General features: G+C 41.6%; 2 protein-coding genes across 4 annotated transcripts in view; one reads left to right on the forward strand and one right to left on the reverse strand.

The window, feature by feature from the left end:
• The first annotated feature begins 1,687 nt into the window (after positions 1-1,687).
• Positions 1,688-17,479, forward strand: atxn1b (ataxin 1b). Of its 3 annotated transcripts, none has more exons than XM_068322784.1 (3): positions 1,688-1,760; positions 9,192-11,272; positions 12,364-17,479. In XM_068322784.1, exons 2-3 carry the CDS (start codon positions 9,452-9,454, stop codon positions 13,057-13,059), a joined length of 2,517 nt encoding a protein of 838 aa, XP_068178885.1. In that variant the 5' UTR covers positions 1,688-1,760; positions 9,192-9,451; the 3' UTR covers positions 13,060-17,479. The 3 variants fall into 3 exon arrangements, with proteins under 3 accessions (XP_068178885.1, XP_068178882.1, XP_068178884.1); XM_068322781.1 differs by lacking the exon at positions 1,688-1,760 and adding an exon at positions 5,213-5,736; XM_068322783.1 differs by lacking the exon at positions 1,688-1,760 and adding an exon at positions 5,213-5,552.
• Positions 17,480-17,616: 137 nt separating this feature from the next.
• Positions 17,617-23,641, reverse strand: part of itga8 (integrin, alpha 8) — a 38,954-nt gene continuing 32,929 nt past the window's right edge. Inside the window, exons 25-30 of the mRNA XM_068322780.1 lie at positions 22,969-23,127; positions 20,575-20,685; positions 20,370-20,483; positions 20,036-20,137; positions 19,825-19,947; positions 17,617-19,729 (exon numbers count right to left, since the gene is read on the reverse strand). Of these exons, the coding sequence (XP_068178881.1) occupies positions 19,640-19,729; positions 19,825-19,947; positions 20,036-20,137; positions 20,370-20,483; positions 20,575-20,685; positions 22,969-23,127 (699 nt within the window). The 3' untranslated portion in view covers positions 17,617-19,639. The remainder of the gene's footprint in view (positions 19,730-19,824; positions 19,948-20,035; positions 20,138-20,369; positions 20,484-20,574; positions 20,686-22,968; positions 23,128-23,641) is intronic.

A 23,641-nucleotide genomic window follows, 5' to 3' on the forward strand; every position in this document is an offset into this window, starting at 1 on the left:
CACTTGTCTGCCAGAGCACATTTGTTTGTATGTGTCCATAGAAAGTGGTATTAGATAGAAAAGACGTATCCACAGCTGCAAATGTAACTGCTCATATTTTGTGTAACGGTCCATAAAGTTTTATGCATATATTACATTACATTGCTTTTATTTCATTTCCTTTTAATTTTTTTGATGCTCTAATCATATTAAATTGAAAGGACACAGTTTCTTTGATTCATTTTGAAAACAAGCAGAACAATTGTTTTTCGTTTACAGGACTCAACCCCTTTGCTTCAATAACTTCATTTTTACATGTCTAATTCAAAGACTATTCAAGGTCACTTGAGCAACAACCGTTCTATTGTTGGCCCAAATAAAACTAGAATTAAAAGACAATATTAAACATACCCCAAGACCAAAAGGTGCTGTACCTCCAGATAAAAATATTAAAATTGAGTAGATGCAATATTCAGAAACCTCTCACTAGTGGATGCACACAAATATAGAGGTGAGTCAGTAACACCTGCTTGTGGATTTGCTGTCCCTTTGCTCTTTTCATTAACCGCTGAATTCACTGGTTTTCAATAGGCTCTTTCAGCGTGTCATGCTACACCACCATTGAGCTACAGCCACGTTACCACCCATCTTTCTTAATGGGGACTGGAGACTGTAGAGCTGCCTTGTTGCCATGGCAGCAAGCACTCGCACATTCTCCCCACATAGCGCGCAGGCTAAATGCTGTCTCCCCAAACCGGAGCGCGTCAGAGCACAGAACAGGTCTGTCTTCAGACAGGACCGAGCCACCGCTGTTCACCTCAAACCAACCACCCACACTCCGCTTTTTAATAACTCTGATACTTAAAATCAGTGTTTGCAATTGGCTTCTTTCACAGCCTGAACGCTATCACCACTATTTACAAATACAATACAACAAGTTACAATAAACAATAACAACAACAACAACAACAACCTTCAGGATTTGGTTTATTCTACAGAAGGACTCACTAATAAGAAGATGGGGGAACTACAACTGACCCGAAAATGATTATGGTCTTCTAAAAGCTTGAAATTATACTAGGAGTTTTGAGATATTATGTTAAATGTATTTCTTGTTAAGCTTCTACTGTTTATTTGACAAACAGATCCGTGTCAATAAAATGTATGAGCACGTCAAAGGTGATGCACCCCTCTAATAGACACACATGGAAGATTCCACTTGTCATTTCATTGCTGTTTTGGAGAGGATTACAAATAAACTTCGCAAATTAATATCTTGTTTCAACAGGAACGGTGAGTAAAAAAAAAAAAAAAAAAAAAAAATCCAGAATAATTTAAAGAGAATGGTTTAATAATGTGATATGACTTAGCAATAACGCTAAGCTAATTGATTTATTTGGTGATTCTTATTGTTAGTAGTTAATTTTACCAAAGTAAATCTGAGTTCCTTCTCCAACGTGTCACTGAATAAATCTCTCACTGATTAATGTTGCTACTAGTTTTGCAAGTTGTTTGGAGCAGGAATTCATGAAGTTATTTTTTTTCTCCTATTGTTAATGAGTTAATTTAACTAAACAATCACACAAGGGAAACGGGTTGCTATTTCCCAAGTGTGACTGCATCATACATGCGTCCCTGTCTTGTGTGTCAGAGGATCGGTGTTACATGTCTGGACATGTCTGCTGCGTTAGAAGCTCATTTCACGCAAGTTTTTAGTGTGGTGTGGATGCGGAGCTGAATCTGAGCGTGATGCGTGACATCCAAGTGTTTCAATGTGACAGGTGAGTGGGCTGTGACCTGGAAAAAGTTGTGTCTTATGATTAGTTCTTATCAGATTGTTTGGGGAATGGTGCTGCAGATTGGTACATGAGTATTTTTTCTACTTGGATACCACTATCGATCGGAGCTTTCAGCTCTCAGCTGTTATTGCTCATACTGTGACAGAACCTGTCATGCTTCAGAGCAGGCCTCATTACAGAATGTGAGCATTACATCAACATGTAGGGGTATCCACCAGTGGTTGGTGCACTCAGTAAAAGGCACATGTAGCAAGGCTAGTAAAGCATCCTGTATGGTTGAACCACAGTAATGAAACAGTCTTAAGTAGCATCTGACTGATTGCAAATCTCCCAAGTTAAATTTTATTGATCCTGACTTTTCAGCAAGGCTTCAGATAAAGTTATATTCAGTATAAGTCCATGGTGTATAATGAGGATATATGTGCTGTATGTTTTCTTAGTGACTAGGATAAATATCTGTATTTCACTTTAGAATAAACATGCATTTGACTGTAACAGAATTAATGATATTCCAGAAGTTGTTTCTGAATAATCACAATCGGAGCACATGTTCATATTACCTGCAAACACCTTTTTGTTCAAATCATCTCTGGAGGATTAACTATGTGTTTACGAAGGTGATGTCATGACCTCTTGTGGTGGAAGGCAGGAGCTAACAAGAACCAATTACAGTATAACAGAGAAAGGGTGATGCTAAATAATGGTGTGATACCTGACTAAACATCCACCTAGAATTAGTGTGTGCTAAGATTACACAAAAGGTTAGGACTTACATTTCACGCTTTTAAGATCCAACCATGTCCCTTTTATTAAGCAAGTATTTGATGGACAGACTGAATCAGTTTACTCACAAGCATTCAAAATGTCATAATATGTGTGTGGAATCTTGGACAATGTGCAATGTATTCAAACCTGATAGAAAGTGATCTCCGCGATCTCCAAATGGAATCTTTTCTTAAACAACATCCAAGATTATTGGTTATGAAGCATCAAACTCATGTTGAATGATTGGTGCCCTACAAGTAAAACAAAAAGCCTTATACTCACCTTAGGCGGGCCAGCATCAAGCCATCAATGTCAAAGCTAGGTAGCAAAAAAAAAAAAAAAAAAAATACACAATTGTCGTTCATGTGACATTTAAGACCATTTAAAGACAGTAACCTCTCTGTATAAAAGATAAGCTCAAAATAATGCTAGTTATCTTTTCTTTTTCACTTGATTGCAAAGCTGATTTAGTCTGTCATAATGTTAGCTGTGAAGCTAATCTAATTCTCCATAAACTCTCTCAAATATTTTTTTTTGTCACAGCTGTTATGGTTTTATTTGTAATGCAAGTTGGCCAAGTTTAAAATGCAGCTTAGCTCAAGCACGGTCACTGCTACTTTCCTTAGTCATGCAATCGCTGCTGACGACAGCTGTCCCATCCAACCTCTTTCAGTATGGAATGGAATGAAGCCTAGATCTTGCCTTGAAAACATTGACACACCCAACACAAGCTATTAATTACTGTATACTGTATCAGATTCTGTGAATTTATGTCATTACGTAGTTAAAATGGTAGCATGGATTGTAATAAAATCTGCCCCAGCAGTTGGCATCACATATAGTTGTGTCGTCTTTTAAAATTTGTTTCTACCTTTCCTGAATCATTCAACCAAAGGAATGACATCACTGCCATATGTCAATGGTTGCTGCTCGGTGGTGCCTTTTACGCAAATACGTATTTGTCTGTAATTTGACAAGTTTTTGAGTTGTGTTCAAAGTGCCACAAAGTACGCTTGCAAATCTCAGAAGTGATGTTTTGTTGTTTGCTTTTTCATGACTCAACGCTCTGACCTTGTGAGCAGTTTGGTGTTGGAAGCCTTTTCTTTCCACCAAACTTTAACGTATTACCAGACAGACAAAAATGTATGACTACTTGTGGATAAGAGACTTGTTCTCGTGAAAGATTTGGATGTAAACATCAGTACCATTGTCCTCAGCTGAACTGTGATGTGGGCTAACCTCTCAACCATGACTACAGAGTGCACGGTGATGTGAACTTGTTTGTGCTCAAATCAGCTGTGAATTAGCTCAAGCACCTGTCCTAGATCATGATCTCTGCGATGTGACATCTCTTTCCCTCGTCTACATGTCAGCGTGTCAGTATCAATATATACTGAACTCACGTAACACCTGAAATTGGGATGAATTACACTGTATTTGGTGGATGACAATCGAAAGTATTACATCACTAATACATGTGACAGTCTGCTCCTGATCTGCTCAGTGTGGTAGCGATATGCAGCTCCGGCTGGATTTGAACATTCTCACAGGAAAGCTTATTTGAACAAATTTGGCTGACATTAATTCTAACCTTTGTGCAGTGATACATTTCAAGGCACGAAAACCACAGTCTCCTGTAGTTGAATAGAACACTTCATGCTAGGCCTCTGCCATTTTTCTTTCATTTAGGTATTGTCTAGAACCTTGGAGCTTCTCCCCTCACCCCCCCTTTCAAAGAATTAGATTTAGAGCTTAAGGACGAGGTCACAGCCCCATAGAAAAGATGAGACAGAAAATACTTTTTTGGCAGTTGGGGGAGACACCATTTGGTGGTCGAGCATGTGTGAATGCAATGCAATATTATTTGTAGTTAAGATGTTACCTCACTAATTATTGGCACCTTGTTGTAGGATGTGATCGTAGGAAGTTTGCGATAGCTTGCAGGTGAAACCCTATCTAGTGGGCTCGACGTAGGGGTAGCACTGAGGAATTCAATGTATTGGCTGTGTTTCCTCCTGTCTGTAGTCTAGATGGAGGAGTACAGCTGATCTTCCAGTTGTCCTCGTGAGTGCTGTAGGGTTTAACTACAAGGCCCTTGGTAGAAAAGGGGCCCTATGAGCCAAGTGGATGTGCAGCAGGTTGTTTATTCTAATTTCCAGCCTTCACTGAGGGAAGTTCATGTGGAAGAGAGGAGGAAGGAAGGTTACTTACTTTGAAGGTAAATGGCGACTGTAATTGTACGTCAGCCTGCAGGCCAGACTATGAAGAGACGGGACTCTACAATGCATAAAGGGATGAAGAAGAATGAAGCAACGCTTCAAAACCGCTAAAGCAAAACAATACAATCGTCTGTTGGACTGTTGGTGCATATGTGCTGGTGTCTCTGCATGTATGTGCCAATGTGAATCTCCCACTGTTACCCACATTCATGCAGTATGTCTGAGCAAAAGCCTCTCTGGATCTCCACCTCTCTCTCCCTCACCCTCCCGTCTGTTGCTTCCTCCTCCTCCTCCTCCTCCTCCTCCTCCTCCTCCTCCTCCTCCTCCTCCTCCTCCTCCTCCTCCTTCCCTCTCTGTGTGAGCGTAGTCTGGGTGCTAAGCCAAGTAGAGTGTGTTTTTTTGAATGAATACCTGATGCGGCTGATGAGGCTGGCTGGGGGAGGAGCTGTGTCAGTGTGGAGTACTGAGAGAGAAAAGAGAAAGAGGGGGGAGGTAGAGAGGGAAAGGAAGAGAGGCAGAAACAGAGAGAGAAAGAGAGAGAGAGACAAGCAGGCAGTGAGGGAGCTGACGTTCTGGTGGCCTTGCATAACACACGTTGGAGCAGCCCGAACGCAGGACTTGGTGGTAGCTCCAGCAGTGGGGGGGACTTCCTTCACCGTCAGCCCAGTGAAAGGCATCGGAACCTCCAGGGCAGAGAGTCCAGAGAGGCCGAGCAGAGCTGAGGAAGCAGCAACGCTCCAGGAGTGGAGAGCAGCACAAAGGAGAGATTCAGGAAGAGGAGTCCTACGAAGCACGTATCCAACACACACACACACACACACACACACACACACACACACACACACACACACACACACACACACACACACACACACACACACACACACACACACACACACACACACACACACACACACTGAGAGGCAGGAAGAGTCCTTGGACATGCTGTGCAAGCAGTGGCTGTGGAGAGACTGGTGAGCTATTCTTAGTACTATAACCAGGGGAGGGGAGTGGGGGGGTTGGCTCTTTTCTTCTTGATTTGCGGCACAGTAGTATTTCCTGCCCTGCTACTACACTCGTTCCCACTGTCATCCTAAAGCTGGTACGGGCTCAGACCAGTCGTCCGGGGTCACGGCCTTAGGGTTCAGCGGGACAGCGTTGACCCTGTTTGCTGGCAAGAGGTGCTTTGCCGAGAAGGAAGTCTGCACACACACCTCTTGGAATTGGTGTGTGTCGAACAGTGATGCAGAACTCTGGAGTCATTGTGAAGACAAACAGCCTGAACCTGCTGCCTGTTCTTACTGTCTGCTTTAGTCTGCCACAGTGAGCCCGCCTCTTAAAGGCACAGGCAACACGGAGAAGGGGCAGGAAAATGGCTCTTTTGGGTATCAGGGGGGAAAAGCAGTATTCTGCATCGATTCGCTCTGTGGTCAAAGCAGCTATGTTTGTAAGGACGTCTCAGGGAGTTACTATTTATATGCAGGAATCCCATGTAAACACTCATGTATATTGTCTCCAACTGTGCCTCCCCCTCTGTTTCACACCACAGCTCAGATTGATAATGATGTTTTTGTTTTCTATATATAGCCAATTGCTGTACAGGGTTTTCACTCTGTATGTACAACTTGTCTAGCAGGTGAAACACAAGAGTGCTGACAACAGGTTTATCACACCAATCATTGCTTCAGGTTGTACATAAATGCTTGCGTAGAATCATCACTTTGCATGTCACAAACACACCATCTCTAAACAAGTTGCTATCTTTCTATCGTTTTCTGCATCGTCCTGCCACGGCGAAACGTTACTAATATGAGGCTGTGGATCAATACGAGGGGCGAATAGCGTTTCTGGGAGAATGAGAAAGAAGACTCCTGGCTCAGGCAGAGGAAGAGGAGGTGGGAGACGGGAGGAGCGGACTACCGCTGCGTAAGAGAGGGGATGTAACTCCGCCGGGGGCCTCTCACCTGGAGACAACAGAGTGGAGGCTGAATGAAAACATTTCTTCTGTGATCCTGCACCCACAGAGATGGCACACACACACACTGCTACATAAAGCTATTTCTGTGGTTTGTGTAGCCCCGGACGTGGGAGAATGAAAGAGGATGGCATGATCAATCACCCTAAAATGCATCGGCGTGATGTGATGTGTGGAACAGAGAATGTCCTGTCCACCCTCCATCCCTCTGTAGTCATCTCCCGGCGCATGCCTCAGAGTCCTGGAAGGGGAGACTCAGGGCTCCCATACCGTCTGGCTCAGTGTGACAGTGTTAAAACCTTTCCTTTGTTCACCGTACTGTCACATAGGTGTGTGTTTGTATCTGAATTGTAATTATAGGCTGACGTTGGAAAATCTGAAGGTACTTTTGGATGTTGTTCTGCATCTGTGGTGGTGTGCAGGGAGTGTCGTGTAAAGGTTATGTGAGGGAAGGGGGGGAAAAAACTCCTCTTTAAGAGCATCATATTGTATCTGTGCTGTGATTCTGTAACATCTGGAAGTTGATGCAGGCTGGCTTTGTCTTCCAGTGCTGATATACAGTAATCATAGCAGGTACTTGTGCTTCTGTTGTGATGTCTTGACACGGTGTTGCTGAGGTGGGGTTGTTGCCACCGAGCGATGCTGCACAGTGTAGCTCAGGCTGTAGCAGAGACTGTGTTGTTGATCGGGAATCTCTCAGTGAGGTGGGGGCTATGGTGGTCTGATGCTGCAGGCACTACTTAATGTGGGTCAGGAGAGGCAGCACTCTTCTTCCGATTTACGCTTCCTCTTTCACATTACTAATCTTTTCTGTTGTCTCGCTTACCCCTTGGTCTCTTTCTTCCTTCGACACGATTCAGTCTGTCTTTTCACGTTGCCTTTCTCACTGTCCTCCCCCTCATTTGCCTCCTTCTGTTTCCCCACAGCTCTGCTGCGCTCCTTCTTTGTTATGTCTGGTTGATCTGCCAGGCTGTATGATTAAGTGATTTGCATGGAGGTTTTGCTTTTGGATGCAGTGACCTTTAAATAGGAAATGGCCAAGGTCGCCTTCTGTTCCTTAATGTTTCGTGTCTGTTGCTGCTTGTTGTCCAAAGCCTCCTCTGTTAACATGAAAATAATATTTAGCATTGTCAAATAGCCCAAGTCGTCTGAAAGGAACGAAGGGGCAGAATAGCGGAAGGATGGATGCGTGAGTATGTGTCATGCTCCATCTTTGTGTTGCCGCTGGCTAATGAACAACTTAGAGTCCTGTGCGTTGACCCATAGATAAGCCAGTAGAAAGGAACAGTCAATCTGAAAAAGAAACTGGAAAAAAAAAAGAGCTAATGAGAAGCAAAAGGCTGCTTGTCAATGTTGCTGAATTAATCGATGCATTGCATACCATTAGTGTGTGCATGTATTAGTTGCATGGGTATGCATACAAAGAGACGAGAGTGTATTAAAGATTTTATGCTAGTGTAGCCCTGCAATCAAATCTGTATAATGGCTAGCTACCGCTGTGACATGTTAACAATGCAAGGTACCTTTTTATGTTTCAATGTCCATACAAGTTTCATTGACCTCATCAGTCCTAGCTTGTTTAATTTCATTTCAGTCTGCCACTTGCAGACACAACTTCATATACAGTTATCTTACAGTAATCTTATTTATAATAATTGGAAACACATTGCAGATACCCCAAAGTCCCAAACACTTCCATTGCATTGTTGCATAAATCAAATTTCAAGCCATAATGATTTTCTCATTGTTGTTTTTTTCTTTTTCTGATGCACCCACTGATTCAGAGTTCCTGTCTGGATGTCATATTTACAGCAGCCCTATTGACTCATCTGGAGGCTGAAAAATGTTAAAACAAAGACAAAAGCATACTCTCCTGTCCTGTTGTTTTGTGCTGTCTGAATTGAGATGCCAGCCAAAAGCAACACATATACACATGAACATGCACACATACCCAGGCAAACAGTTCAGGAAAGTCTTGATGTTTAAAGCATGAAAGAATCATTCTCATGTGATTTATGCAATGCAAATTATGATGCCTAACAATGCAATCCTCCTGTTAGCAAAACAAAATCATATTGAGGTTTGGCACATTAATTGATTCAGATTCTGGAGAATTGTCTTTGGAGGTTAGTTCTGATACCCGAACAATCTTCAGTATATATTGTATTTTACAACTTATACTTTATTCTACGACTTGCATTGGAACAGGAATCAGATGGTTCCACCATCTTGTGGCAAATTACAGAATAACACGTTCACAGAAATGACAGCAGGGCACTTCTTAGGAGAAGTAATTTGGGTTTTTTTGTGCTTTGTCATTTGCAGCCCTAGAGTGACATTTTGTGAAAAAAGGTTGATGCATAAATTCAGACTCTATCCCTCTTTATTATTTATTATTTGCAAGTTTAATCTTTTTTTTTTAATACCTGAGATATTGATTTGAGCTTTTCTCAGATTCTTGCAGATATCGTGGAGGACGTGGAGCGGTCAGAGATGATTCCTCATGAAGTCTATGGAGCTCATTTTGTGAGCTGGATTGACTCCATCTCCTCTTGTCTGAGACCAGGGTCTACCAGTGAACACCAGTGAGACAGAACCCTGTAGCACACAGAGAAGCCAGACCCTCTACATAGCCATTGAGTGGAAGAGAGACAGGAAAACAGATCCAGAAGAACTAAAAGCACTACCGAAATAATCAAAATCACACTGGCACAATGAAATCCAACCAAGAGAGGAGTAATGGATGCCTTCCTCCCAAGAAGCGAGAGATCCTGGCTCTTGAACAGAGGCCTGTGGCAGTAGCTGCAACACCTCCGGCTGCAGTGATTGCTGACAATCCCCACACAGAGAACTTAGCATGGCTAGCAAGTGTGGCCAGCGAACGCTGCAAATCCAGGGATGCAGAGACCTCAAGATGTCCCATCTCCTCCACATCATCCTCGTCTCCTTCCACCTCGATCCCATCTTCAGCCACTCCTCTGTCTGCAGTGCCGTTGGCATCTCTGCCTGCAGTCTACCCCACAACCCTTCCTCAACAGGCTGGAACGATCCAGTTTGCTCAGCTTGGACCAAGTGTTCAGTTCATCAGCTCTGGGCCCTATGCTGGCTACATTTCCTCCCACATCATTTCCACTAACACAAATCCCACACCCAACAACTCCACCATTGGCCAGCGTTCCCATCTGGATGGTTATACCACTGCCCTGATCTCCCCCAACACCAAAGGGGATCAGCAGGTACAAATAGGCCTCTCTCCCACAGAACTTGCTCCTGTGTCACTTCCAAACTCACCCCAAGTGACCAGCCAGTACATTCATCTGGACAGCAGAACACCTCTGACTGTGAGTGGGCACCCCGTCACTCCACCCACAGCCCACCTGCAGCTCCATCCTCACACGGCAGTCCTCCCTCAGACGCTTACCCTCGCTCCATCCCAGCTGGTGGTTCAGTATACAGACGGTTCAAGTGGAAAGAAGCCAGAGAGCCATGCTAAGGCTCTGCTGAATGGGGAACTGGAAGTCATCAAACAGAGTAAAACGCCAGGCCAGCCAGTGAACCCGCAGGTCCAGAGCTATGAGGCCAGACACATCCTTGTGCCAGCAGACTACGGCCAAAACCCTGCGGGACTCCAAACTTCACTGGTGCTGGTGGCCCAGCCCAACCATGGAGCTGACCGCGAGGCTAGTTCAAATAAGATCTCCTTAGTCCAGACTGAGAAAGGAGGTATCTGCGTGGGGAAGCCAGTGTCCAGATCTTCCTCTTTCACCTCCCTCGCTTCTTCGGATGTGGTCAAATCTGTCGGTCCTCATACAGTCATTCAGACAACTCTACCCTCCGAGGAACTGCAAGCTAATCTTTACTCCTCAACACAACCACCCATCATTGGCTACATCACCAGTGCAAACCAGCATGCACTCGGCTACCATGCAGCGTTGCCTCAGCACCTGGTCATCCCCAGTGGTCAGTCCCTCCTCATCCCAGTGAGTGGCACCAATAATGGCACAGACATTGAGGTCAGTCGTACTGTCAGCACCCTGCCTGCTGCAACCACGACTCAGATATCCACCACCATGCCACATGCCTATTTGGCCACAGCCTTGTCCAAGTGTGATTCAATTGGGTCAGATGGAAATCAACCGTCCTCTGTCATTGCACAGTCACCAGCACTGCCAGTTTTACCATCAAACCCAACTCCTGCAGTGGTAGCAGTTCATTCTCCAACCACAGCTCCTGTCCCTCCTCCTGTCCCTCCTCCTGTCCCTCCTCCTGTCCCCGTGTCAATTCAAGCCTCTCCCTCCATCTCCTCTTCCTCCTCCCCCGTGGCACTTCCTCCATTCTTCATGCGAGGCTCCATCATCCAACTGGCTGATGGTGAGCTGAAGCGTGTGGAGGACCTGAAGACGGAGGACTTCATCCAGAGTGCTGAGATAAGCAGTGAGCTGAAGATTGATTCGAGCACTGTTGAACGCATTGACAACGGACAAAGTCCCAATGCTGTGGTCATACAGTTTTCTGTAGGAGAGCTCAAAGCACAGGTATGTTAGTATTTTAATTAATTATTATTGTATGATTATTAGTTATCACTTTTCATTTCTAAAGCCACTGTATAGTGGTTGAACCTTAGACTTCAAGACTTTGGCTCCCCCTAGTGGAAATATCCAAAAGCTAGTTAGACAGTTCTAAAATAGTTGACAAAATTTTAACTTGAGTTGAAAAGTGTTTAAACTTGTATGGTATATCTTATGCAGATAATAGATATAGTATCATTATATCATTAGTTAGTAATTTAACATCATTCTCTGACTCTTACAATACTTCTTGTCTACCAGATCCATTTTTTCAATTGCACCAATGTAATGGATTGGCTGTAAAATAAACTAGCTACTAGTTTTGGCTGTAAAATAAACTATCTCTAGCGACTAGACTGTCAACACTAGTCATGAGAGTAATGAATGTGTGATGCTGACGAAGAAATGAGATCTTGATGATATCATCCTGGATTTTAAGATAATATTTTACAACTTTCAACTTTCAAACAACACATTGAATGAAAATATGTATTATTGGTTTGCTGAAGTATTAAAGTCTGAGCCATATCTTTTTAAATCGTACTTGGTGACATCATTTAAGTCTTTCATTAAGTCTTGCCATCTATTGCTTCACGTTTTTGCTAAAACGTCCATCAAAGTTCGCAGTCAAAAGATATGGATGTCTAGGCTGGTGGTGTCTTTGTTATGTCTTCTGATGTTGTTTGTTCATTGAGTTTTTAATGATACTAACTTAAATCAGAAGTTTGCTTATTTGTGATTTGTTCAACCTACAATGGAAATCGGAAAAATGCAACTCCAACATGGACAAATTGAATTGAGCTCAATGTCTAAGTGAACTTTAATTTTGAAAAGTTGGACGTCATTTACGATTCGCTGTGATGTGTTTGCATTCTTATTATATTAGTGAATCTGCGAGCATTACAGCTGTTGCACATGATGTAATAGTTCATATTGGAACACTCAGCCTCTGTTGGTGTGACAAACTTACCTCCACTCCTCCACAAATATTTTAGTTTGTTTCCAAAGTAGCTAAAAGTTACTAAAAGTAATCTATTTGTGTCTGTGCTTACTCCCAGGTGTGTGTTGAGGTGTTGGTGGAGTATCCCTTCTTTGTTTTTGGACAGGGTTGGTCATCCTGCTGCCCAGACCGGACCACCCAGCTGTTTGAGCTGTCCTGCGCTAAGCTGTGTGTGGGTGATGTTTGTGTGTCGCTGACCCTCCGTGGTTTGAGAAATGGTTCAGTAACAGACAGCGAGCCCTTGGGGACCAAGCTAAAGACTGGTCACCTCTCTGACTCCTGTCACACGTTGGACACTGCTGGCAGAAATAGCTTGAGTCCCAACGCTGCACACAGTAACAGTGGTCTCCTCATGAAGGCTTCCAGCACAGACCGGTCGCAGAGGGAGCAGGTAACCGGACCAGGACAAGGGTTTGAGCTACCACCAGGATTGGGACAGGTTCCAGGACAAGGGAACGGGATCTACGGAGCAGGACGGATGCCGACAGTCTCGGGAATTCATGAAGAAAGACAGGATTCAGTGAAAACAGACATGTCTGCTTTTACCAAAACTCAGTGTGGTGATCCGGAGAGATCTGCAGTCCGCAAGAGACGCTGGTCGGCTCCAGAGCGGGATCAGACTGAGAGAGCCGAGGAGGAGCCGCCTCTGACTCTGCCCAAACCCTCTTTCATCCCTCAGGAGGTTAAAATCAGCATAGAGGGCCGCTCCAGCTCTGGGAGTGAAAGGTGCTTGAAGAAAAGAGCAGACTTTTGAGAGAAATTGAAAGAATTTTTGACTGCCTGCGATTTTCTTAATGTTCCCCTCCCATTCTTATTTCTCTTTATCGAGGCTACTGTAATATAGGAAGAGTTTACACCATATTTAACATGTTTTCTTTTTTCTACACACAAGTCATATCTATGAAGTACAGTAGAGCACCTTCATAAGAGGTATCACACATGAGATCAGTGCAATCAATGCTGAAAGCAAAAATGAATGCAGCATGAATGTTGAGTATGAATGGAAGTCAGGCACATGAGCATGTTACTTATCACGAGCTGGATCTCCTCTGTCATGTGTCTTAATAAACCTGACGGACGGAGATGTGTCAACCATTCCTCCTATCAAATGAACTAGCACAGACCCAGATGTCAGCATGTGTAAAGTGGGAAATCCTGTTTTGACTCATTCTGTTTTTGGTTTGTTCTCTGGTGGTTTGTTGCAGCTGTGATATCTGCAGCTTTTGTTTCTATGAGTTTTATGACTTTTTCCCATAGCATTTAGGATGTCTGTTCTCCTGAAGGTGTATGGGCCTGAGTGTGTTTTTTTCTTTGTGGCAGTAAGATGGAGGACAGGATTAAGTTTTGATTTTATGGTTGCATGTGAGCTCAGTTATTATTACAAATCCACAATTATCAAGATTGGAAAGGTCTGAATGTATGTCTTTGATTTCTGTCCTTAATAGTGACTTGGGAAGTAAAACACATGTTGTTTGCTACGCCACTGAGAATTGGATTTTATTGCTTAAAATGAGTGACAGCAGGTGCGCATATGGGTGCACTCTGAAGGAATTCATGTCAGATTTACTTTCATTTTTATTTTCAAAGTATGTTTGCATCTGCTTTTATTTAAAGATATGTACTACATTATAACTCATATTTACATAATTTGCATTCATTTAAGTCTTTGACCACATACAACACTAATATCTTAGATTTGCTTTGGCAAAGTTGCTTGCAAACAAATGCATAACTATCCAGAGATGCATTGCGATGCTGACATTCATTTAAGGGTTCTGCTGCAGGTGGTGATGACTATAAATCCAGATCATTCACTTTTAGCTTCGTTTTGGTCCTTATCAATAGCTCAGCAAAACGTCTGGCTTTCAGTCTGGCCTAAATTCTTCATTGTATTCACCGGGCGTTTGTTAGTTTTTCTCTGTGCTATTTGGTGTGCTGGCCAGGTAGTAAAATTTCCTGCTCTTCGCAAACTGACCTCAGTTGAAAAATAAAGGAAAAGTTACGGGCAATAAAACCAAAATAAGAAGAAGAAGGAATCTAATCATTCGTAGTACTTAGTATTGTAATAATACAATCAGGTATTAATTTACTGCCGTTTACATTACATATAATCCTATGATCCATTGCTAATAGGGAATTTTGATTAAAGCAACTTTAAAATGCAAAGTACAATACAATTCTGATAATTGCACAATATTTACCTATCGTGAATGGAACCATCCTGTTTCACTGATTCATGCTGCTGCTTTTGGTGCAGAAACTTTGGCCTTAGATCTATAGTTCTTACATTATATATTGAATACAGAACACCATGCTTTTATTGGACTTACACCATTGAAGCCTGTTTTTGTCAATGAAGGTGTGTTGATGCCGGTTATATCAGAGCACTGCTGCTTTGGTTAAATTTCCCTCTTCATTTCTTTTTTAGAGTAGAACCAAACTGAATATCCTACAATTCATTCTCAGGAACAGTGTGTGTGAGCGTGTGTGTGTGTGTGTGTGTGTGTGTGTGTGTGTGTCTGTGTAGACGTCTCTAGTCACATGTTTGTGTGTTTTCTGAGCAGCAGCACTTTGACAAGGCATCCAGCGGCGGTGAGGTGTTGGTGAACCTGTTCCTTACCTGTTTGATATAATGGGAATAATCAACTCTATGTATAATGGGAATAATGACTGTTTCTGTGCATTGTGCCCTACAGGTCTACCTTTGAGAGAAAGCATTATATACTGAAGCAGGAATGTAAACACATTGGAGACACAATCTCAACTTTATTTTTGATGACAGATTCAGTTACTATACAGAGAAAGAGACAGTTGTAGAGCTAGCCTGCTAGTGTTGATCATGTACAGTGAATTGTATTAAAGAGAGTGTACAGTGTGTGAATAGATATTCTAACCCTTATGTAGCCTTTGTACTGTATGTCCCACAATGCCTCCTTCAATCATTCCTTTGATTCTCCAATATGAAGTGGTCCCGCCATTGTTTTTGTCCATCTGGATATTGATTTCATGTTCATGAATGTGCTACAACTCTTTGGGAACACAATTTGGCCCCAGAATATAATTTGACTTGCACAATGCATTACACAGTATGTGTGGACATGATCTGCAGTTTATCATAATAGCCATGAACCTTTTATAACTCCTGAAATGTGTTTATTGTTAACCCAGACTGTTCTCTGCTGGTTGTGTTCGACTGCTCAGGCTAAACACTGTTCGTGACTATTCTTTTCCAAAATGATGTGGTCTTCTATTTTCCACTGTTACAGTCTAGAGGTACTGCTTCATCACTTTGTCTTCATGGGTATTTTCTGTCCATTGGTGTTGCCGGTGTTTGCATTTTTATTTTTTTTAAAGAAAGCATATTTCAAATACAGACCTGAAATTACAACAAAGACAAATCTGTTGATGATTAGGATTAATTTGACATTTTGGAACTATGATCATTCGCTTTCTTTCAGCAAGAAAAGATATTTCAAATTTTCAAAATATTTCAAATATTCCTTAAAAGGCTCTGCATACCCTTCCAGACATGAGAAGGAATCAGTCAACTGCAGTCTGTACACCTGAGGTGGGCCACAGGTCTGTTGGGGTTTGAATTAACTCACATATAAGCTTGAACTGGGCGCCTTAAAACAAATACAGTATAAAATACATAATTTCTAGCGCCTTTCTAAATAATGTTGAATATGGTGTATAAGCGCCACTTGGTGGTGATAAATGGAATTGCATTTTGTCATTTTGAGATTGAGGTGAGGCTGTAAGTTTAACTAATGTACAGCATGTCTGATAAATTGTGTACTAACAGTACAGAAAATTATTTGTAAATAGACAGAGTCTTCCATTATAATATTGGTATGACCTTGTTGCCCGTGGAAGGGATGAACACTGATCCCTGTGTACAGAGATTCAAAGTGAAGTTTCATTCCGACACACATCATTTATTTTACAGACAAACAGGACATTTCACCTAAGATACTTTATTTTACACCAGCTCAAAAAAAGCCCCAAACCTACAGAAAAGTAACGGAATAAAAGATTTATTAAAGATTATTTTGTAATTGGTGTCTAATGAATAAATCTCAGCTAACAAACATGTTCGACATTCAACATGTAATATGTATCAATAATGTTCCCTTATTTTGATGGTATTGAGGTTTGCTAGTCAGAAACTGTAAAATCTTTAATTCAAATGTTTGGTTTTACATTTGATCAAATATATTCAAATAAATAAAAATAAAAACAGCCTGTCTCTATCAGGATGACAGAGATGTGTGTTCACAGTTCTTATGAAAATGTGTTTTTTCAGCTCTGCGGCTCTGAAAACTGCTTCCACTTGAGGTATTCATGATAATAATCTTCACCTTCAGGTTTCCTATTTCCTACTAGAAACAGATTATCTGTTTGCAGTGTTTGTATGAAGCCTATCATGAATTGCTATTTGTATTAGAGAGCATCTTTTTTTTTTTTAACCTTATATCTCTTTTACATGTTGTTTGCGGTGTTTTTAAATAGCGTTTTCTTTAGAAAATATTTCTTCTCATGTACTTATACATGCATTTTATAATCAAAGGATCTCTATGCAAGATGTCTTCCCTGACAAATAACATTATATGTAGAAATAAATCATTTAAAAATGTCATGATTAGATCCCAGAGAGGTTAAGCACCTCACTGTGTTCAGTGTTCAGTCAACACCACAGACACATTTCCATGAGTATGTGAACAGTGTTGTTTGTTTGCACAATGCTCTGTGTCACGTAAGGCTGGGTAGCAAGATTACCATGTATAGATTTACCTTTAGCAATGATCAGTAACAGTAAGAAGTTGCAACAGGATATATACTTCTTGGCTAAAAATGATTTATGTTATCTCAACAGATAAGTTACTATTTTATTGTAACAAATACAGATTAACTAAAAAACAGTACAAAACCATATTTTTGTGCACTACGTGAACGGTATGTTTTACTAAGGGATGTTTTTCATCATTTTTGTTCAGGAAACAGCCATTTGCTGTCTGAAAACCTTTTCTGCTATATTATCATCCATCCATCCATCCATCCATTTTGGTTGATTAGCTCATTTAGAATCCCTCGGAGGATTGGTTTATTACGAAGCTACATTTTAAGTAAGGATGAATAAAAACTAATTTGAGAAATATTAGACCATAGAAATATATCTGTAATTGTGTCACATTTATTTATTTTTTGTTTAATTTTCCCCAAATCAGATTGTCAAAAATGCTTCCACACATGGATATGTGTTACTTGCACATATTTTGCCACTGATAAAACAATGATTAGTTGCACAACATTTAAGAAACGATTTATCTGATATGTTGGTCTGGGAGTGTTGTGTAATGTCTGAGGCTGCTATAGAACTGAAAACAGCAGCAGGAACACCAAATCTAACAAATGTTTTCTGTTAAAGGGGAAATCAAAGATATTCACACTAACCAGTTACTGTACATATTACAGCGAGCTAAACACATTAAATATGGTGATGTCTCATAGACATCCTTACAATGTCACAGAAAAAGAAAACTGCAAAAATATGAAATTCATAGCATTCACATTTACAGTGAAGTAACAATCAAACCCTTCTTCATCCAGTCCTAAGTATCTCTTGTTAGAAGTGGTTGGATTACCAATGATTTCAGGCAAGTGTGAGGTGACTGTTCTGCCCCACACTCCTCCCCTGCTTCACCACTTGGGGGAGTTAAAGTACTTCCTACATGTAGGGAGGTGTGGACACAGCATCAGGATCTCTCTCTCTCTCTGTCTCTCTCTCTCTCTCGCTCTCTCGATTATTAATTATATAAATTCTTCTTTTTTTGATAAATAAAACTGATGTTTTGAAATTTGGAGCATGATAATATGACCTGTTCAATACAAGATGCAGGCAGGAGGAATATTTTCATAATGCAGCTCAGTATTTGCATTAGTAAAACAATGGAGAAGACAGAACATTTGTTTTTCCAAGTTGAAAAAATGTACTTTAATGAATTTCTTCGCCTGAACATAAAGCCAATGTAAACAAAGAACTAAGTCACACACAAAGGAACGGTCATTTATACTTTGAAACATTTCAGTATTAAATTTTTTAATGTATATCTTTTCGATGTTAGACTTCGTCTTTGCTTCTGGGCAAGTTTTGCATTTTCACACTTCTGTTCGGCAGGATTATGCAAAAGTAATTTACTTAACATACAGAAAAAGAACGACTCTTAATTGTGATAAAATTTCGCACTTGATACAAAACCACATGACTCAGACGCGACACATTATTGTGAAAGTTGGATTTAGCTCTAAACTCTGGAGTCCTGCTTGTTCTCCCTGCCTGTGGATGATACTCCAATATATATGAAGCAAATAACATCATATATATGTAAAAAATGTGCACAGTCTAGAATGAATGTGCCTGATTTTTATGTGTTTATATTTGAATCTTATCAACTTCCACGTTAACCCACAACGACAGACACACAAACCCTGAGGAGGAAGCAGGGCGTGGCTTCTGGTCTCATTCTTCAGTTATTCTACCAACACAACAATAATTTAATATTTGTTATTTGTCCGCTCATGTTGCTCTCATGTCATGGTTTTGTTCTGTTTTTTTTACGGCAGGTCACTTCACTCATTAATACTCTCATCTAATAAAACAATGAAGCCCTCATATACATAAACAATGGAAAGCTCTAATAAAATAATGTCAGTGTAAACAAACTTCAGTATCACACAATGGTCAAATATTGCACATACATTCATAAATATAAACACCACCTTTGTGCCTCTTTGATTATGCCTGTGGGCTGCATTTTTGTGTGTGCGATTATCTACATCCACCCTGGAGAAGTGATGAGAAGCACGTGACAAACACATGTACAGTAGTACCTACACACACACACACACACACACACACACACACACACACACACACACACACACACACACACACACACACACACATAGTAAAGCACATGTGCGTAGATCTCGAGTCTCTTAATGCCTCGCTTACACAGACAAACAAAAATGTTCAGTTACAGAAACATTTAAATTACTGTCTTCACAGCGACGTCTGTTCTGTGTTCAGTTCTGCTGCTTCATAACAAAAGGACAAATGTGTGTGTGACTGGGCCTGTTAGGTGTTTTTTGGTCTCCGTCTGCGGACCCGGTCTGATGCTGCCATCAATCTCTTTACCAAAGAGGTAGAAGACGTCCAGCAAAGGATTGTAGGGTCCCACCAGTACAGATCACCGATCTGGTTTAAACTACTCAGATGGTGCACATCCCTCCCAAATCCACAATCCTCCATCCAGGAGAGGCTGTAAATCCTCTTAGGCGTCTCCTGACTGATCGGACGTCAGCTGCTCCTGGTCGGACACGTTATCATCAGCCGGCGGCCGTGCACGGTCAAAGAAACCACACTGAGGGAAACACGTGACGCCGTTAGTGTAAAGTTGATAAGCAGAGCCATCATAAGGAAAACTGAGTTGATAACATGTATGTGTGTTTGATGTACCTTCCACATAGCTAATGTTAACATGGCCAGCACCAGTAGCCCCAGTAAGATGGCCAGGATGATGACCCAGAGTGGGACAGCAAATGACACATCAGGAGTCCCCCATAACACCAGGGTCCCCATCTGGAAGGCACAGACAGACATGGTTACCTCCACATCCCTTACACATAGACGTCTGACTCAAACACCTCAGACGCTGCCTTCTTCTTACCGAGCTGGTGTGCTGAGGCAGGATGGAGGGTTGGATGCGGTATGGCGTGGATATCACCATGAAGGACACGGTAGAATTGAGAACGTAAGGGTCGTTACGCCGCTGGGAGACAAAGGGAACATGATTATTGGAAATGTGCCATTTGGCTCCTCATATTCGAAAAGTTAGGTCTGTGAGAAAGGAAAACAATGTGATCTTTAAAAAAAAAAAAGATAAAAAGTTCCTCAAAAGAATAGTAAACTTAGTTAAAACAAAGGCTGGTGTAAAAATCAGAAATTAAATTGGCTTTGCTCATTTGCACATTAAATACATGGAAAAAAATGTAAAGACAAACCTGCAGGAACGTATGCGCCCATAGTCTAGAGCGAATCTTGAGCACAGCGCTCTGCCTCCGATCCAAGCGGCCAATCACACACATGATCCTCAAACAGGAGATGTTGGTGCAATTCTGCAGAGACACAAGACACAATGAGCAACAGCGACTCATTGCTGAACACTCAGTTGTATTTTGACAGATTGTAGACCTGTGTGACACTCACCAAGGTTTTACCAGTATAACTCTGAGCAGTGGAGACGGCTCGTTTGTGGCGCTGATGAGAAGAGTTCCTCAGAAAACCCAGTAACTCAGGTGTGTCCTGGAGGGAGGAAACCTGAGACAGACAAGGACAGATATTTAGTTTACTTTGTCTAATTCAGGAACTTGGATTGAAATGATGAACCCAGAATGAAAGGTGTCCAAAGTCTGAATTAGAATTAGTTTAGAATTGACAAATATGATAAAGCCATAGATTTTCCCTAACAGTAAGTCCGAGCTAAGCTACAGGGAGCATATTGTGAAAGATTTAATGTTCAAAAGCACTAAAAAAGCTTGTTGCTCACAGTTATAATGAAGAACATTGATAGTGACACATTAGTGGTTCAGTCTGGTCTGTATTCCACATGGGCTTTGATGCAGCCCAGAGAGGTGATGAGAAGAAGATGGTGGAGGTGCAGAAAGGCCTGAAGAAACGCTTGTAAAGTGAAACTTTCAAGATGTTGGTGAAGAGACGTCTTCTGCTGGTCAGCGAGCTGCGTTAAAGCTTCTGATTATTGCCTTTTCTTTTATATTTTCAAATTGAATTATTATCAACTTTGCAATGAAACGCTGAAACACAGCAGCTAACATATTCATTTATCTTGGCAACAGTTACCAGAACTTGTATAAACAGGAAATCCCAAAAATTGTCAAAGTGATAATTGATTAAATTTGTAACATCTGACTGATGTAGTAGTTCACCTACCAACTGTACGGTCTTTGGAAAGGACAGCATAATGCATCATGCTACTATGCTGTTGAAGCGACACTCCTCTCTTAGAAAGTTGTTTGGCCCTGAGTGTGTCGGTCTAGTCTATGTACAGGTGCTACAGACCCAAACAAGAACAAAACACACTAATTACAATGATTCCTTCATCAGGCTATTTCCTGGTGATGCTGGATCCCATTCCAGCTGGTACTGGGTACAGCCTGGACAAGTCGTTGGGTATTTACAGAGATACAGCAGTGGCTCAGTGGCAGAGCAGATTGCTCAATGATTGTAGGATTTGCTGTCGGATTCCCGCTTCCCCAGTCATTACATTCCGCTTCAAAATGGTGGTGTATCGTAATTGTCAGTGTTGGTGTGTTCGTCTGTTTGTCCGTCCGTCCGTCCGTTAGATAATCCGCCAAATATCTTTGCAACCGTTGCAGATAGAAAGATGAAACAAAAAGCACATTACTCAGACGGCAAAGGGGATGAACATGAGAAGATGACCTGGACCTCGAGAAAACTAGGCCAAGGTCAAATTTGGACTTTTTAACACTCAGGAACTGGATAAGATAGACAGACGAGGGAGAAGGCCAGTGTGAGTAAGACCGTAGATCAAAGCTAATATTTTGATCAATAACAGTAGGTCAGAGAACTAGCTTTGATCTTTGACCTATGCAAGTACGTCATGGTAAAATTTTGAATTCAGGGATGTCGCGGGATGTTGCAGTCTGCGACTGCATTGGTTTTTGTTTGCTGTTATATCCTTGGGGTAGCAGTGTGTGAATTTGCTGGTGTGTGAATGTGTGTGACTGTTCCGGTGGTGGTCAGAGAGGACGTTGGTGCGAATTGGCTGCCAAGTTTCTGTCAGTCTGCCCCGGGGCAGCTGTGATTACATATGTACTGTAGTTTACCATCAACAAGTATAAATGAGGAGTCAATGAATAATGGGCCCACTGTAAAGCATTTTAAGGGCCTTAGAAAAGTGTTATATAAATCTAATCCATTATTATTATTATCACATTGAAAAACAACCAGCCATGCCCATCTATAATTTAGAGTCACCAGTCCACCTCTTCTCCATGTTTTGGAAAGAAGCTGTAGAACCTGGAAGGAACCCACGTAACCCACGTAGCTAACTATTGCACCAGTCTGAAGTCCTGATGTATAAAAACATGAATGACGTTATATGCCTTATTTTGTTTTCATATATGATTGCAGTTCTTAGTGTTTGTCTCTCTGGCACACACACACACATTTTGAAATACCATGTTATTTCTTTAAATAACTATATTTCAGAATGTTCTTTCCTATTTGTGTTATTATAAGTACAATAGTCTGCCATTCTCCTTTTGAGGCAGATGGCAGGAGCAAAGAGCAAAGCAACAGCCACTACTATGCTTTGAATAAGAGATTATAAATGATAGAGGGCTGGATGGATGGATGAATTACCCGCTAGCTATAATACATAAAGGTCTGCAATTGCTTGAGATCGAGTGGTTTGATAGTTTGCCGGAGAAGTAAATTAGTGGTTAGGACAGATATTTATCTGCACAACAGGCAACGTGTCTCTAATTATGTATTTGAGTCTCAGAATGAGAATGCGCCTGCATGCATCAGCACATAAATGTGAATACATTGCGATGTTACCTGAAGGCCAAGTGGGTTGAGGCTGCTGTTTGTCCTGCAGCTAATCGGTCCGTCAGTTTGAATCTCCATTGCATACAGCAGGTTCTCGTCACGGAAACGGGCGGGCCAGCCGACCTGGAGCTCAGCTTCCCGAATACTACTGGGACCGGAGTTATGCAGCTGGAGATGGAAGGAGGCAGCAGAAAAAAAGTCAGAAGGGTGTCAGCACTATGGTCCCTCTTATTCGTAAGTCTCAAGCGGCTGAGGCTATAATTAGGTTATCATAACTGTGGCATGATGACACACGACTCCTGTGTTTGACTGCAGATAATACCAAGTTGACCTTAAATCACTGGGGATTGAAACACTAGACAAGTCAAATCCACATCATTACTTGGCTCATCATCCCAAATCGAAATGAGGATAAATGAATTATGAGCCTAAATGAACCATCACTGAAATAAACCTCTTTTTTTTTTACAACGACCTGTATATTCTCCATCTTTATCCATCTTTTACATTCTCCCTCTTTTTCACACACACACACACACACACACACACACACACACACACACACACACACACACACACACACACACACACACACACACACACACACACACACACACACACACACACACACACACATGCATGGGTATTAACACTGCAGCAAGTCATCCAAACAGGACATGAT

Source organism: Antennarius striatus, chromosome 9 (assembly GCF_040054535.1).
Source record: "Antennarius striatus isolate MH-2024 chromosome 9, ASM4005453v1, whole genome shotgun sequence".
NCBI classification, from domain to species: domain Eukaryota; kingdom Metazoa; phylum Chordata; class Actinopteri; order Lophiiformes; family Antennariidae; genus Antennarius; species Antennarius striatus.

Excerpts from the sequence above, each read along its gene's own strand:
- atxn1b (XM_068322784.1), top strand. The coding sequence starts at position 9,452 with ATGAAATCCAACCAAGAGAGGAGTAATGGATGCCTTCCTCCCAAGAAG. Across the intron at positions 11,273-12,363 it reads TAGGAGAGCTCAAAGCACAG|GTGTGTGTTGAGGTGTTGGT; the intron begins GTATGTTAGTAT and ends GCTTACTCCCAG.